The following is an 18382-nucleotide window of genomic DNA, read 5'->3' as shown; positions in this document are numbered from 1 at the left end:
TGGTAACCGCTTTTTTTGTTGCTCTTCTTACTCGCACATGTACGATCCTCTTCATGTACGAGGCTCCATCATCCCGGTGATCATCGACCGGGTGGAGAAAAAGGTACTAATTTTATCGATTCGACCCCACCGAAGTGGAGTGTTTATCTTAATACTAGTCCCGCCGTCCGACGTTAATTAGAAGTTCTGCCAAACGGCGAAGATGCTCCATTACGCTCTTCGGGGAGTCTTTGTAAGTGTGTGTTTCTGCAATTGGACCTGTTCTGGGACACATGAGGGCTTGTGGCTACTGTTTGCGTGCTGGCTAAACGTTTCCCTCAATTGTAGGGCAACAGGGCAACTGCTGATTTGTGCTCGGTCATCATCAGATTACTCCATGTGACCTCCAACCTGAAGAAATTAATCTGCAAATCAAAGCCCTTTTTGCCTTGTGAGACCACTACAAAGCGAGATGAGTTAGAGCGATATGAGTAAAGCTTTAATTTTTGCCTCCGCAAGTTCAAGTTTCGCATTACCATTCCCTCGCCGTTCAGGCTGACCTTGGAGGACGATTACACGGTTTTGGTTGAAGAATTCGGGTTTTACTACCCTGAAAGTGGGTCACGCCGGCAGGAAGAATTTATTTTCGACCATTTACTTCAATTTCGACAGCAGCATCATAAAAGCGTCACCCTTCCATGTCTCTCGCTTATCTCGTGGCTTCGATTTTGCGATCGGATCACACCTGTGCCGGTGGAGAAGCTTTCTAGAAGCCGGCGCCGAACGTTTCATCTTACATAATTAACCTCACAAAGTGTGCAGTCAAGGTGCATCACATCTCCCTCTCTCTGACGAAGATGCACAACCGAACGTCCACAAAATCCGTCCACAACCGTCACTGCTTGACTGCAAATTAAATAAAAGGTGACCATAAAAAGCGATCGTACAGTGGACGCACATAAAACTTGCGGTGCGCGAAATAAGCGGTCATCAACATTCGTAATAACATTCGCACAATTGCCGAAAGGGAACTTTTCGTACGTTCGGCCTAGCAACGGTCTCTTTTCTTTTTGCTGCAGGGCTATTTTTAAATTTGAAGCCGTTGATACGTTTTTCAAAAATCTATTTTTCGAAGAGTAGTTCGAGCAGAGGACCTTGTTGTACTTTTTTGAGAATGTGTCTCATTATTCACATGCTTGCAAAATCCAACCTAAAGCCTTCCAAAATGTTGCTTCCATTCCGTACGGATGAAGATGCGCACCCCCAAAAAACCCACTCGTGTACCCATCGCTTCAAGAAACTCCGTTAATGAGACTTTTTTTCACTGCGTTTGACTCTGTCCGCTTTGCTTGCGGACATCGCTCGGTGTGTGTGTGAGCAATAAAACAACCATTCCCCCGACCCCGAAGGGAAGCGCCCGGTAGGTTCATCATCTACAGCCAGGCGCTTCAGGTTTGAAGTTGTCGGGGTGCGGTGTACGGCCGTAGCTTCCAAAATCTCTTCAAGCATTCTTCGCTGAAGTGGCTCACCGCTTGCGGTACGGCTGAAGAAGCCTCCGAAGCAACACACGCGCCCGCTCAATGTACGGGCGAAAAACCGGGGTGAAAGTATTGACCCACAAAACGATGTCAGAGGGTCTGGGTTTGCCGAAAATGGGTAGGAAAAACACGTGTGCGTGTGTGTTTGGGGTGTGTTAAATGAGCAGTAAACGGGAAAGAAGAAGATGAAACGATTTGTTGGTGTGGTATTAATTTTGGCAAACGCGTACATTCTTGGTCGCGTTGGATTGGCTTGGCTTGTCACGTAGTCCGGCAAGACATCGGATTCTGGCCGGGAGATCGGGATCGCAAGGAGAAGATCGTATCACCCTGTGACCGGGTGTTTGGCATAATGGTGTGGCATAAGTGTCAATTAGCGGGGAAGATCCGTCTTCGCAAGATCAGGCGCGTTCTCGGGTTACACGTGCGTGGTAAGGACTGCGATGGGAGATTACTCGAGAATCGGGTATACACGTGTTGAGTTTCAAATGAACGTTTAGCACCTTAGGTCGAGTACTTCAGTAGATTCTTATGTTGAGGACGGTTGAAGAAAATATTTAAAACAGCTTAATCCTTTCTAAAGTTGTAATTGAACTTGATAATAACTGAACGATTTTTCGCATTATATTTGGTTAAAGCATAATTAAAACAAATATGTAATTGAAAAACATATTCAGAGACTTTACACAGTTGACAACGATAATTAGAGCGCATAACAGTTCTTTTTTTTAATTGAATGAACACACTACGCATCTAAAATTGAACTCATATTCCAATCTTCAATCTGTTCAGCTTTTAAATTTGTCTCACTGCTGTAGTTTCATCTTCATCAGCTTAACAAAATGTTCTATGTACATGTAATATAGCAAAATGCTAGTTAAATTTCTACCGCAAAATGGATCTTCTCTAAACATTTGTTCTGTTCATACCTCACTGTATCAACAACCTATGTGGATCACTGCCTAAGGCCAAACCCCCAGAGCCATTTTGCATGCACCGCTACAGCACTGAAGAAAACATGACAAAAGCAAGACATAAAACCACAAACAAACAACAAGTGGCCCATCGGCGTGATGATCGCTCGGTCGCCAACAACCATCAACAAGAGACAACCGTCAACGAGAGCCTTTCGGAAACCATCGCGCGCACACGCTTATCCTCCCAACGGATAATGCTTGAACATGCGCTACTTGATAACCAAACCAAACGGGCAAACAAAATCCTCCTAAGACTTCGCTGCTTTGCCAGAAGCAGCAAACAAACCAACCAACTCTGAAGAAAAAAGAGATAAAGCATATCCCCAAAAAAAAAAAACAGCCCAAAGAACTCCGGCTTGAAACGAATCTTAAAACGGTCCACTCGCTCGAAGAGTGTATCAAACGACCTTCGCCGTTTTTTTTTTTTTTGTTGGTTGTGGTCTTCGTGGCGGACGCGCGCGCGCACCGCTTCGCACCTTTTGACCAGCAACTGTTGACAGTTCAATTTGTATTGTTAAGTGTTTTTCGCCGACGGTAAAGTTTCTTTCTTCGATTTCGAACCAAACTGTGAGATTCCTCCCGCAGCGAGCCACAAGCCGCAAAAGGGTTCCCTCGGGCCGTTTTGCTTTATTGCTGCTTTCAAGCACAAATTTTGCATTCCATGCCGATCGTGGCTCGAAGAAGAGATAGGACTTTAGGCGTTTGATTGTACGGTGTCCTCTCCCGGGATATGGGGAATGGGAACTGGAGGACTGCACTATCCGGAACGAATCAAGCAAATTTTGGATTTTGCAAAGCGCGTAAGAAACCTCTTACAGATATTCGAGGACTCACACACACACACAATTGAGCTGTTACAAATCTCCTTCTTTTCTGTTTCCTAACCCAGCTTGAGCATGAGTCTCCAGTCTTGGTCGATCGATCGATGGATGGATGGTGAAAAGTGCTTGCCGAGAGGGCTACCGACACATTGTCGAACGAGTCTCATGCAAACATCACTGCCTAGGAAAAAAAAAAACGGTGGAAATGTGTACGATCGTTTGTAGTATCACTTAGCGATCCTCGGGTCGCAACAGTAGTAGCAGCAGCAGCTCCAAGCCGGGTGTATGAAGTGTAAAGTGCCGAATTAAGATCTTACCCGTTGTTTGATGAGATGAGATTGCACCACCATCATCATGCGATGCTTGATGCGCGATGTTAGTTTATCTGTTTACAATCAAACCTCGGCGAACTTGAGAGCGAGAGAGAGAGACTTTGACCATGAACGCGAAGCAGCCCGAGGACACTGGCAACACTGTATCCTACATCTATCCCACATTTGCGGGCCATTGTTTGGCCGACGCAACAGTGAGTGATGACTTGCTCTGTGACTGAGCTTTCTCAGCAAGCGATCCCTGAAGATCTGCCAAAGGTCTTTACCCGGCTCCATTAGCAGGGACATACCTTCACTATCGGGTAATCCTTTCCTTCTTTCGCCATCAAAAACATGGCTTCCAACGAGCATCGACATTGGAAGAACATGGACCCGATGTCTTGGCGATATTCACCATCCTAACCTAAATCCCAATAGAACCCTCCAGCAGCCAGTTACTCTCAATAAAACATTTCCACCTTCTCCCCCTTTTCGCCTTTCTTCCGATCAGCGATCGGCAAGCCGCGATCAGGTTTCTGGTTTCTGGGCGCGGAAAACCGCGGAATTGTAATTAATGGTACAAAATGGATGATTGGCGCCGGCGCTTATCGCGGGTAGTATGAAGCCTTTCCCTTGTCTGTTTAGTTGTTTCGATCGATTCTTACTGCTGCTAGTAGTATCTCTTCTTGTAGCAGCAGCTCACTGAGTTTTCCTAGGTGGGACATCGCCAGCGCAAAAAACCTCCCTCTCTGATGGAGGAAAAACACAGGGGCCACCCACTACGAACCGGGAACCGGGGGATTTTTAGATGAAAGCAGATAATTGAAAACATTACCGATTTTCCAATGCCTCTCGCTTCATTAGCACACGATCGACACACCGCCGTTCGCCCGGTAGTCTGTCCTCCATTCCGGCTTATGTAGCTCGAACCAGCTCACGCCAGCTGTTTTAGGGATCGTGTTGGGCGAGTGGGTGAATTAAGGTATTAGAGTTTTTTTGTTGCTGTTTCCTGTCGTAAAACATAAACTCTCTTCTCTCTCGTTACACTACTAGCCAAAAAAAGCAAAGGAATAAAGACAAGCTCTAATCACTCATTTGTCTTACCCTGTGACCGATTTTCGATTTCTTTCTCTCCCCCCAAAACCCAACGACCCGAACCGGTTGGTATCGGTTTTGCTAATGATACGCATTCAACACATTCCACGCCAAAAGTCTTTTTTGTTGCTGTAATCAGCAGCCCTCTCTACGCATCGTCCAAGATCGTCTTCAGCTTTGGAACTTTGGTCTTTAGCTCGCATCGATTCGGTTGGTTGATGAGAAAATTGCGATAAGCTCTCCGGGTATCTTCTTCATGAAAAATCGTCAACTTTTAATGAAGGAACCGATTTTTTTGTTCGTTTTTCGTTCGAAGAGTTTGTTTTGTTTTTATATTTGTATTTATGCTTCGTGTGTTTTTTGACTACTCAACGCACCGCAACGCACGAAGCAGCCGAAAAGGTGCGCACACCACTGCTGGCCGATCGGAAAGCGAAAGTGATGAGATGGGCTTTCGCGATGGGACCGACGATAAACGCACGGGTCAAGCAGTAGGCAGCAAGCAAAAACACAAAACTACCAACGCTGGCTCCCATCGGATGAGTCGGTTTGTTTTATTTTCGATGCTCACTGTCTGTGTTTCCTCCTCCTGCGTTCGCTTTCCCTTCCTTTTTCCCCCCCAGAAAACGTTTTACACTTATGTAATGATCCGTATTTTTGGGTCTCTTTTTTTGGGGCTCGTGGTGCTTTTTGAAGTATGCGAAGCAAACATTACGGTGGCCATGGGTTTTATTTTTAGAGATGGGTTTTCGTGGATGCATCCGAGGTTTGTGTGTGAGAGCGAATGCGTTTTTTTTGTTACTCGTTTCTTTAACTCCCGGCACTCTCATCCCGAAACCCGGCTCCCAACTGTGTGCATTGTGAAAAATTATGTTTCCCTCAAAAACCTGGTGATGACGATCGTTTCCATTCGGTATTAAGCGACGAACCCGGAGAAATCTTCTGCCAAAAACCCTGGGATTCCGGTCGATCGTGCATCGATGCAAAAATTATACAATAGACAGCAAATATTAAACATTTCCCGATGGTCCATTTTTCTGCTGGTTTGTGAAGCAAATCACTTTCTTTGCTTTGCTGATCCGTTTTCCGATCCTGTGATGCAACCGTCATTAGACTTCCGATGAGCCGTGCGCAATTATATTCCAATGTTGATGTGAAGCATGCAGCATCGTACGCATCCACATGCGAACGATCATTGGCTATTTCTCATCGGAAGCATAAACTGACTTCTAATTCCCTGGTGAAAGATTGTAAATGTTGTATGTTCTCACGCAAGTCCTCCTCTCAAGCTACTCAATGCTCCCAACATAAGTCCACCGAAAGGAAAGACAATACCGATGCCACTAAAAATAAAAAATACATTAAAAAGGCAAAGTCGATGGAACTGTGTGCACGCACACACACACACACACCGTCGGTGGTAATTACCCTGTGTTTTATTTTACGATTTAAATTAAGCTTAATTTTTGAAAACACAACCCTCGCCCGGAATCGATTATGATGCCGTAACACCTTGATGCCGCCCGCATCCAGCCGATCATTTCCCATGGTTCAATCGTACTTGATTCCTCTATTCCATGTTTTGTACAGGTTAGAGCTAACGTTTATCTCCAAAACCCTACGCTTCTCTTTTCCCGCCTGCCTCCAAGCTTAAAGGAAGACACTCCCACCCTTTAAAGCTCGGCTGGGAGTGCTAATTTATGGTAAACGAACCCGGGCTGTGGTAGGCGCACTTAAGATTAAGAAAGATATTATTATAAATTTTCTCCTCTTTGAAGCGCGTTGGATTCGCGATCGCGGGACAGCGAACAGCGAGCGAGGGACCGAGAGTGAGAGAGTAAATAAAAAATGGCAATCACAACACATCGAGGTTCAAGCGTGCTTCAAATGAGCAGGAAATTAAATAATTATAGCACCCAAATCGAGCCTACCGTGTCCTAGGGGTACATTCAGAAGGCAAAGAGAGTCAGAGTTTGGTGGATTTTTCTTTACTTTTATTTCATTCGTCAGATAGGGGAGCTGATCTGATTTATGTTGACCGATATATGCTTCTTGATCTGATATGACGGTGTTCTTTGGAGAAAGAAAGACGAAAGGAAGGAAGGAAGGGAGGGGAAGGAGAAGCTTTATAGAAAATAAGGAAAGAATGTTAATAAAAAGGCTTACTGTTTATAGCTCAAACCGATACAAGGTGAATATGTGCTTGTTCCGCCTAAATGTAGGCAATTTGTTAACATAAATTTTTATTTTTAAGAGGATTAAAATTAGATTATTATTAGTTGTTATTTAGTAATGATTATATCTTATCGTTTTTATTTAAACTGTCGTATTAAATAATTAAAACAATTTAATAAAAGCTTTATGCTATATTAAGCGAATTACTCCTACCTTTTATTAGGCGATTTAAAAGCTTTTATCCTCCTTGTCATCCCCATGACAACTCTACCGTGAACTCGCCCCAAAATGCATCTCAACCAACGCTAAAAAAACAGCACGAACAGCGCTTGTTACTTTGTTTGTAAAGAATCAATCAACGACCAAACATTCACAAGCGACCGTCGTCAAATCTTTGCCGGCACACCGAAAGCCTTTTGCGATATCCAGCGATCAGCCGGTGTGGATCTTGTGAAGTGCTTCGTTCTTCCCTTCTACGCGGCGAGCGACGGTAGCAAACCATGCGCCCAGTTTAATGGCCCAAATGCGAAAACCCAACATACCCAACCGTGTCCCGGAACTGTTCAACCTTGCATAAGTGCATGTATGTCGGCAGGAAAGCTCGCGTTCCGCCCAAACAAACGGTTCTTATACACTGGGCCCGCGTTAATTGAAATCTTGATTGATGATTCGGTTCTCTTTCGGCCGACAGCGCGTGAAAACGGTTGAACTGAAAAGGATGGAGTGAGAGAGAGAGAGAGAGAGAGAGAGAGAGAAAAAAAGAGCGCAATGCAAGCTACTCCAAGAATCCGTGAAGAACAACAACCCGCTTGATTGATTATGCGCTGGGGTTGGTGGGGATTGGGCTGGGTGGGGGGTTGCCCTCCGATGCACTTTGATGGCGGCAGAAAGGATTCGCCGCAACGCGGTTGAGCTCGAAAACAAAAACGTCAGGGAGGCCAGGGTTTTTTATTAGAGTTGATTAAAATTATCATAAAACAAATGTATCCACCTTCGCGGTTCGACCGACCGGGCAGAAAGGATGAATTAGTTCCGTTGGGAGCAGTTGAACCGTTATTCTGGGCGGCCTTTTTCCATTGAGGATCAGTAACGAGCTCCGGGGCCGGGGTGGGATCAGTTTAAATCAGCTGTCCCATTCTTTTGAGTCGTTTTTCTCTTGAGCGGTATGCTTTTAGTACACGGAACACGGCTCTATTGGAAGCTAAATGAAGAACTTCCTTAAGGTTTAAAGAGTACAAATAATCCGCATTTCTTCAGGAGAGTTGGTGATTTATTGCACTTTTCATACGTCACCTCGGAATCTCTTCAGAAGCCACCATCCAAATAGTAAATTGACAGATGTAGGCTAACAAGGCGAGCGACGATTGTTTTCGGATTCTCATGCTGCATTGCTTAAATTGTTCGCGTTTCTTAATGAAGCAAAAGGCTTAATCACACATCCATCAAATCATCCCCCCGAAACTCATCTCTGGTGAGTTCATATCGCCCAACAGCAGACATTCCTCCCTTCATCACACTGCTCATCCTTTCGCTGACACACGATGACGATCGGGCCTGAATTCCATACCGCATCGAATGATCCGCCGAGATCCGTCTTGCAGCAGCCACAGCATCAACAACGGTAACAAAAATGAACCCTCCCAAGCCGTCGGGAGGAGAAAAAAAACGAAAGGGAACCCCGAGGAGACAACCGAATTTACCCTGATCAGTCACGGTCACGCAATTACCCGATGGTGTTCGCCCGCCTCGGCCTCGGTCCCGCGAGGGATTCGAAACCCATTCGAATCGAATTAAGATTTCATCATACCAACACACCCCATCCCCCTCTCCCTATTTCCCTCTCTGCCACCATCCCGCGCTTTATCATCACCGCTTGGCGTGTTTGATAGGAACGGTTCGGTTCGGTTTTCCTTTTCCCTACGACCGCGTGTGCGTATCGTGTGCATCAAATGTGACTCCCCTCAGCGCAGGGTGCCAGCATCATGCTGCTGCAACACATGCAACAATCGAAAACACAAGACCGAAAAAAAAAACATTGACGCCGGACGCCAACTCCCCACGATTATGCTGGCCCGAAATGGGGTGGTCCTACCCCCAGCTGCCCCTCTCACGAATGGGTTGGGTTTGAGGAAAATGATCAGTGATTTTTCCCATGGAATTGACTAGTTTGGTACATGCTACACGTTCGCGTGTTGCTGTGTTGCGAGCCGTAGGCTAAAACGTTAACGCATTACAGCCGACATTACGTACATTATCAAATGTGTTATCGAGTCGAACAGCAGGGGGAATGGAGCGGGGAACGGAGATGGAAACTGGCGGTAAAAGGAAAGCAAAAGTCTCTAATCTCAAATCATTAGACAGATATGTGTCATCGGAATGTTACCGGGAAGATTTCATGCCCTTCCTTCACATATCATATGCCAGAAAATATGAGACTGAAATGTGAGCTTGAGAAAAATACAAAATTAATAAGTTTCAGTGTAAAAGTAACTCCACAAAAAATACATAAAAATATTAAAACGGTATGAGCAAAAATCCTCTTAGTAAAATATTGAAAAAGATTTTTTTTAAACATTAAACATTTAATAATCATCAAACAAAACACAAGCAAAAGATAAAGCTAAACACTGAAGAACTAGAAATCCATAAAACCAACTACAACAGAGCACATGACACATCTGTTCGAGAAAAAAAAATCCACTCGCACCACTTTTGATGGTAAATTTGGTAATCAAATGCGTATCACCGTTTCAACACAGACAATAAACAAAAATCCTGCCCATAAATCAAACCTTCCAAAGCACATCATTAAATTTTCATACCGATCGTTAGATAAGACAGACACGCACACACACCATACTGGCTTCGAACCGACCGCCCGGGAACCGCCGGTGGATATTCGCGATGCTTAATTTCTCCATTTTTCACACCTTCTGTTATCGAGTCTCGTGAGTCCGAGTGTCTTTGCACATGCTACATTTTTCTACCTTTAACTTTGTTGCCTTGTTGCTCATTTGCATCCACCGTACCGTGACCCCTTGGCTGCGTGTCGGCGCTGTCCCGCTGTTCGCCATAATCAACTCGCTAAATATCACCGACTTTTATGGACTCCTTTGGGACACCGGGTTCTCGCCGTTTTATTTTCACATTTAGGGAGAATGGGTGCTCCGATGGTTATTGTCTGTAGCTGGGTTTATCTGATCTTGGGCTTTGGGATGTGCAGTTGAATTGCCAAAGCAATGGCGTTTTATTGTTATACTTCTAGAACACGCCTCTTTTTAGGAAGGCTCCAGTTCTAACTGAGCGCAAGCGTACTGTAATCCGCGTTTTGAAAAGAGTCGTTCTTTCGGCGGGAAGTTGGAGATGAGTTGAGTTATTCTGATTAAAGCCAGTCTCAAAGAAGACATCGTATAAGTGCTTTTAGAAAAGAAATCGTTCGCCCAAGAGTTGAGGTAAATCTGATCATTTTTATACCAAGCAAAATATTGTGAGCATTAGAAATTGAGCGCACAACCCTCCAAGTCTACCACCAAATCTCCAAGTTTAACCTCGTGAGTTCATCCCCGTGTCCAGCTGGTTGTTGCCCATCGAAAACGAGTTGAAGTGATTTGGACAAACGAACAAAACAAAAAAATCCGCACCGTGGGGAGGACACCTATTAAAATCTACTAAACCACATCATCATCCACCAGACACCAGATGGTGTCGAGATTGATCGTGAAAATGTGACGATTGTTATCCTTCGTTTGTTTTACCCGGCTCCGACCGGGTGGTTCATTTGTCGCACCTTGTCCACAGCCGACCGACAGCAGCGTGGGTTCAATTTCATCGCCATCGCCAATATGGAGATTGGCGATAAGCGAATCTGGTTGGAGCTCTCCGAAAAATGTTTGACAATCACCATAATCGCTTCACCGCCAGCGTGGACCGGACGATGCGCGTGCGAGTGAGCGTTTGAAAACTCGTCGCTTGATCGTAAAATAATACATGAGGCCTATAGCGCACCGGCCGCGAGCAGATAAGCCTTTGATGGAGTTTGGCTAAATGCATGCCTCGAGTGCCATAGAGCACGGGAGATATATTTTTTGCTTAATTGTGGCGTGCTTGAGTGGTCTGAGGACGCGAGTGAACGCATTGCTTCCCGTAGGATGATTATGATTCGTAGCACTTACGGGTTAGTTGGCGTGCTGTTGGTGGTGACTGCGAGACATCATCAAGACACCTCCACTCGACTGCTTAATTAGTGCCGTTGTAGTGTCCGTGTGGTAACGGTCATCACTAAAGCTTGTGCTTTTCTCTTCTCTCCACCAGGTGCTCCCCATTTGCTATCGCGAGTGGCAACCTCACCGGTCCCATCGGCGGTCCCAACCGCAGATCCATCGTCAGTGTCGCAGCCAGCGAGTCTGACGACCGAACGCAGTTCCCTGACGCCAGGTCGCAGCGGTTCCGGTACAGCTTCCGGTGCCAGTGACCATCCGAACGACAACCTGCGCAAAGTAGCAGCAGCGACAGCAGCAGCAGCCGCGGACAGTAGTAGCAGCTCAGCGACAAGCATGTTACTGCTGCAGCCACAGGTGAGTGTTCTTCAAGAAATATTCTACAGATTTTTGAATATTTTATAAGCGAAATTGTGGGAAAAAGATGAGAGTTTAATGTGTTAAAATTGCCTAGCTAGAGGTGTTAAAGTACTAAAGAAAGGCTTTTCAGGAGCCAAAAACCGTACGTTAGCCTAAAAGTATGCAAAACCATGCTTCAGATTACTGTTTGGAATAAAAAAGGTTAATAGTGCAATATTTGCATACATTTCGTCGCTATAAAAACTTTCTCATGTAGTTTTAAATTACGGTGATAGAAATAATTTTCTTTTTATCAGTTTAACAGCACGATGCGCTATCATTTCAAAGACACCTTGGTTAATTTATTTCTTTTTTTAATGGGTTAATAATGATTTAATGCAGCAAACGCTAAAAAAAATCCTAAAAAGCGTGTCAAATCTCCGTCCCAAATAAGCGATGGGGCGATAAAAACATCAATATTTCACTTCACCGAAACAGAATCCTTCCAATAGACAGTGGAAAGTAGATATCATAAATTGAGCAAGCAGCAAAACCACACTCAATTCCATCGATCGCCAATGCACAGATTTGGTGATAACACCGGCTGATGTCTTTCACTGCCGTTGTCGCCCAGTTGAAGCCAGGCTTTAAAAGATTTACCTTCTGGCGACAGGAGAAGCGAAGAGAAAAAAAGCTACAAACACTATCGAACACACTTAATAAACGGTCCTATCGCGATACATCGACAGATTGTCGTTGTCCCTGCGCAAACAGCGCAAAAAGGGAAGCTTTTCCTTGGCGATTGGACCAAGATAAGAGGAAAGCTAAAAAAACAACAGTCTCCCATCTTAACAAAACTCCTCACAACACCGGCACCGGCACTGTCAATCGTTTGTGCTCGTGGATGGCCCGATCTCCGCGCTGGTGATCGGTTATCCTGCCATCGTCATAATCTGTCAGCCCAACTTCCAACCCCGACTCTGGGCCGGGTGAGTGTGGCATTGCTGCTGAATTGTTGCTAGACGCAGCGTCAAGTGAAATACGATTCGAAATTTTCTACTTTTCACCCAGAAAATAAGCCTGAAAGGGGATACGGTCCCACTCACCAACCACACTACCCAACCTGGCCGATGCCGATCTTCAGATTGCAAATTGTCAATAGCGACGTGCCGTTCGGTCCGTGTGTGTGTACGCTGCGTTCGTAATGATCGCGATAATGATGATGATTATGACGAACGATCCGAACAAAAGGATACGTCAAGTGTGCGCAGGAGTCGGGTTTTGGCACCCTCTGTGCGGCACCGTGCAGAGCAAAGTGCATCACAACAGGGCATCCCGACTGCCTGCCGTACGGTTTGACCCACGCTGTGTGCCCGGGCCGCCACGCTCAAGGGGACAATCGGGACCTAACCCGAAACCGTTCAATAAATCACGAATTCGACAGCTTTCTCCTCGCAGCGCGCCAAGAAGTTCCCGTTTAACTGATGTTTTTCTTATGTTTCCCCGTGATGTCGTGAGACAGCGGCCCTCCCCTTTGCTTACCTTGTGCCATGCGTTGGGCTGCCTGTTTGCTCCTGTCATTGCAGCCGATGGCGCGCTGCAGCAATGTGTGTGTGTGTGTGTGTGCATTCGGTGCATGTTTTTCTACCGATAACTGTGCTGCCCTTTTGTTACGCTCGACATGTTGGTTGGCTTTGGGGGTCGCGTACGAGCACCGGCACTCTGCATGCTCTGTGTTGTTACACAGGGCGTCCCATTCCAGATAATCGATGGACCGATGGATAGTCGCTTGGTTGGTCGGTTGGTTGCGAGGTTCACTTCTTTGACGGATTGGTTTATGGCCACGGGCAATTGAAAAAGAAAACCTGGTGGGCTGGGGGACATAATCACCTTAGTGAAGCTGTCCCGCTTTTTGGGACCCCCTGTATGACACTTTTTTCCACTTCCCACTTGCCTCAAGTGTCGATTGATCGATGCAGTTTATAAGTGAACGTGTCTCCGATTTGCACCAAGATAGGAAGCAGTCAGTCAGTCTCGCACTTCCCGCTCTCTCTCTCTCTCTCTCTCTCTTTCTCTCTCTTTCTCTCTGAAGAAAGAGGTGTCATATGGCTGTGAAGTGTGAAATGCATTAAATAAATTGTCCAAAAAAAGGATTTATATCCATAAACATCTGCAACGCTCGAGAAACTGTTTGATTCACCGATCCACCGAAGATCGTACCAGCTGTGACCGTAAAATATCTAACTTTGTGTTGTGGATTCTCGGTTTCTGTCCATCCGGAGATGATGGTTACCCTACCCGTCTAAACATTCGCGGCAAACGATCTCCCACTGAGAGGCTCGTCGTTCTGCTCGTTTTCATTATCTTCGCCGAATCGCTTTCTCATAGCTCACACACACAACGCACACAGCGTCTGTTTGGACTGGTATCGATGATGTTGATACTTCTTGTATTTTTGCCAGCTGCGACTCTATTTCGCCCCAGACTGGAGCTTTTCTGATCATCATCATCAGATGGGGAAGTATTGAAAACGATTCGGATTTTTTATGTGACAAAAATTATTTAGATATTTGATATGTAATAAAATGAAGAAAAATTGGCAAAAATAGACACATCGAGCCATTCCCAGTGAGTTTAAAGTTTAATATTGAATGACAAGATAACAAAAAAACTAAAATAGTGATTATGACAGCACACAGTCAACAATTCCAAATTCATCCCATCAATTATAACAGCTCACGAGAAATTATATCAAAATTGTCCCACCAAGGTTTTTAAAATATCAAAGACAAGAGAAATATGTTGCATTTGGTACAATTATCGATCATTCAGGAAAAGCTTTATTGAACTTCAAGATTGAAAAAGATGTTGATAAGAGAGTTGATAATTTATATCGTTAAAGCAATAAAACAGCTCTTAATAAACATTGTAAAATCGATCCCACCAAGAGTTTAAAGATTTAGATAAAAAATTACAAAAACGATTCTATTTATATTTAAATAGAGTAGATAACTAATGATGTGGTAACAGCTTAAAATATTAAATCATATTTCGTGAGATCACAAGAAATAACATGAAATAGCTCCCACCAGATCCATTTAAAACAACAAACTAGGGAATCCCGGGTTGCATTTTTATGCAAGTATTAATGCTCTTTCTATCACACGGTAACCAAAAACCAATCAAACAGCAACTCTGGAACCATCCCAAACGGACAGGATGCAAGCACATCTCCTTCTCCTCGTGATGTAACGCTTAAAAAAAGGTTCCCCCTGAAACAATCACTTTCTCCAACAGTTCCTGCATCAAATTCAGCAAACACAAACAAAAAACCGAACAAAAATTTAAATAAGCATCTTCCTGTTTGCGAATTTGAATTCGATATCGTCCGAAAACAAAAAGGAACGATATCGAAGTAAAAGAAAAGGAATGCCTCTTTTTGTTTGTCTATTTCTGCACAAGCAACCACCATCGGGGCCCATCTACCACTGAGGGAAGCAGTCAGATAGCATGTGCCACACAGGCTAGCCCAGGGATGCTCTTCTATATCGACACGATCAATGTCGATGCGCCACACCGCGACCCTACTAAGCCATACGGTTCGTTACCGATATCGTGGCACACGCAGAGCCAGAGAGCGAAAAAACGCGGGATAGTGGTGCGATTGCATCTTGCCACCCGCTGACAGCGCGTTCAGGATCCGCTGTCCCATGTGGAGTGTTTGTGAGGCCCGCTGGAAGCCCGTGAGCGCGCAGAGCGTTTGTTTAGCGATTGTCACGGATTCAAATTTAATATAATCAGATAAGGGTTACGGGTGGCTCGCCAGATTGGGAAAAGGGAAAGAAAAGTTCTTTTATTCACCCGGCTCGTCCGTCCGGACCAACCGGCCCATTCTATGGGACCCCGCAGCAGTACAATGTAGTTTGATTTTCGTCCTCGACTTTCGCATTGTGTGCGCGAACGGGCCATTTTATGCGATCACCGTACGATCGTACCGATAAAGCAGGGAATCTCCCTTCCTCGGATCGACGAACGAGATCGATGGTTTCGAATGCCACGTGCAGCAGGGAAGATGCATCGTGAGAAATAAAAACAGCGATCTCATCACGGGTGGCGCATCTTTATGGCGCATTTTATGCAAAAAAAAAACACCCGCCGTTCTTTCCACCGAAGAATAAGAACTGATGCTTCCAAATGACAGTTTGGCAGAGCAGCGAACGAGGAAATTTGATAGCAAAACGTGAATCAGCTGCGCTTTAACGGTGGAAGGAAAGTGAAAGCTCGATCGATCGACTTTTTAGCCGAAGATGTGTGACGCTTTTACGAGCGTTTCCAGGGTCAGCGGCATGACAGAGCAACAATTTTAATCGAACAAGATCAATTTCCACCGTTAGTTAAGGCTTGTGTGGAGATTCACCCCGAGATCATTTCACGAGAAGCATTAAAAATTGCGTGGGTGAACCCGAGCCAGCGAACGGCGAGCAAATCATGGGAAACGTATCAACGCACGCGTATCGCTATCGCGGGCAGTACGCTTTCCCAGGTTGGAACCTCCCGAAGATTGGAAAGAGTGATAGGGAAGTTTCCGGTACCGGGTAATTGGGTCAACAACTTTGGGGTGAATCGAACGCATCACGCGTACCGCCATTAATCAATTGATTGACTTTTCTTTTCCCGGTCGGGTTTTTTGGAACGGAATTGAAGATGGCGGGTTTTTTTTCTCTCCTTGGGGTAGAACGGTGTACGTGACCGGAAGAGTTGTTATGTTTGCTTTTTAATTTACCTTTTATTTGCAAATTTTAAAAAAATGGGAAAGATTTGCACTTGAAACCGTCTTGAATTCTTCACAGCGGCTCATAATAAAACATACAAAGGGGGTCCCACCGCATTCGATTTTTCAAGTTGCTGACATTATAGTAGGTTCAAAAGACTTGAAAAGATATGCACTAAAGTGTTTATTGTATTTGTAGCTCACAGTACATAACATAGAATTGCTCCCACCAGTATTTCAATTGAAACTACAACGCCTTCTAGCTAGAAAAAAAATCCTTTTAATTCTGTTTCTATCCTGTAAAACACGCTTTTACACAATAATTGTTCGCTCCTAAACCTACCACCAATTAATTTAAATCAACTGCAAAATAGCTCCACAGGAACGTCATCAATAACCGAACCCCAATTAAGCCCTCCGTTTGATGAGCAAACTTAATTCACACAGCTCACGCAAACGGTGAGCTTCAAAACTGGCCTGAAATCAGCACCAAAATATAAGCCTCCTCATTCGATACACCGTATGAATAACTTATATCGCTCGTCCGCCCCATACCAGCCCGCTCATTGCTGTTTTTAAGTGAGTTTTGCACGGTTTGGTTGAATTTTTCATTATCCCACCGTGTCCTGAAGGTGGTGGTGTCCTTGCGTGAAGCACCGACAACCAGGAGCAAAAAGAAGAGAATCACTCACACCCCACACCGGTTCATCCAATCAAGTGGCTGACTTTTGATATTTACTAACAAGTTGGCGCACTGAAGCAAAACGGAACATCAAAAACTTGAGAAGGGAGAACTCCGGGTCTGGCCAATGGAAAATAAAAACCGACTCACCCCTTCACACGGGTAGGAAAAGCTGAGCTGCATCGAGCCGAAACGGTGTCGAGCTCGAAATGTCGATACAGCAATTTTCCTTCAAGCAACAGCGAGCACGTCATCGACCGTGGCCGTGTGCGATGTGGGATGGGGCGAAAGAAAAACGCGGAATGAACGGAACCCCAAAATATAGATATTGAATAAGGCCGGAACTGCAATGAGTTTTTTTCCCTTTTTCTCGGTCGACTCATGCTCACCGAACGAGCGTGCCAGCAAGAAGGGTTGCGTTACGTGCGAAACTAGCGCAACTAGCGCGAAACGGCGATTGCGCTACGCCGAAAGCCACGCCTCTTGGTCGCTTTTGTCGGAAAATCGCCATCGTGGTTACCATGGTTGTACTAGTACGCGGCGCACGGCCATGGAAAAGCGGTGTGTTGCATTTTTGATTAATTAATTGACGTCTCGCTTTCTCGTTTCTCTCTCTCTCTCTCTCGCTCTCTCTCCACAGGCGTCATCTTTTAGTTCCGTTTCTTCATTTGATTATTTACTGTCACAATCGCAGAGTCATCATCCGGAGCAGACTTATCATCATTCGCATCTGCCACAAGAGCAGCAGCAGCAGCAGCAACATCAGCAGCAACAACATCATCCACATCCCCATCAGTCGACGTTAGGACATTCCCAGCAGCATCATCACGACCAGCAGCAGCAGCAGCAGCAGCAGCAACATCACCATCATCACCATCAGCATCATCAGCTCTCGTCCGGGCTAGACAAGTTTGTGGAGCTTTTCAGCTCGACCCAGCCGCATACGCCGGCCGAATCCATCACCACCGAGTCGTACCTAGCGGACCAGACGCAACATTCCAACAGCTCGAGCGACACGCTCGTCGGGCTCGAGGACAATCCGTCCACGTTCGGCGGTTCCAGCGACAGCATCCCGTCGGCGTTGCTCAAGTCAGCGTACAAGGAGGAGCTCCCCAGCCCGTTCAGTGCTGGTCCATCTACGCGAGCACCGACCACCGAACCCCCGGACACAGATCTTCTGTTCGAGTCGTCCTCGACCGAAGAACTCGGACTACTTACGCTTCGCTCTAGCAGCGATCCCGTGTTGGCGAGCAGTGCCCGTCTACCGCAGGCAATCGTACACGCGCAGGCGGCCGCTCAATCGGGTGTGAGGCCCAGCACGTCCGCAGCCGGTCCAAGCGGTTTGGATTCAGCGACAGCAGTAGCAGCAGCAGCGGCAGCGGCAGCAGCAGCTGCAGCAGGCAACAGCTCGCTACTGCCCAGCTTCCAGGAAACGTACCAGATCAAGTACAATCAGTTGGCCAGCTACGGGCTGAAG

At 45.7% G+C, this 18382-nt stretch overlaps 1 protein-coding gene across 4 annotated transcripts in view; it reads left to right on the top strand.

Moving 5' to 3' along the window:
• Nucleotides 1-18382, top strand: part of LOC118509138 (probable nuclear hormone receptor HR38) — a 108010-nt gene that overhangs the window by 80794 nt on the left and 8834 nt on the right. For all 4 annotated transcript variants that reach the window (XM_036049339.1, XM_036049341.1, XM_036049340.1 and 1 more), the window contains 2 exons: nucleotides 11208-11470; nucleotides 17546-18382. The exon at nucleotides 17546-18382 is cut by the window's right edge and continues 345 nt beyond it. In XM_036049339.1, coding sequence (XP_035905232.1) covers nucleotides 11208-11470; nucleotides 17546-18382 — 1100 coding nt within the window. The remainder of the gene's footprint in view (nucleotides 1-11207; nucleotides 11471-17545) is intronic.

Source organism: Anopheles stephensi, chromosome 3 (genome assembly GCF_013141755.1).
Source record: "Anopheles stephensi strain Indian chromosome 3, UCI_ANSTEP_V1.0, whole genome shotgun sequence".
Lineage (NCBI taxonomy): Eukaryota > Metazoa > Arthropoda > Insecta > Diptera > Culicidae > Anopheles > Anopheles stephensi.
This window is presented reverse-complemented; position numbering and strand designations above follow the sequence as displayed.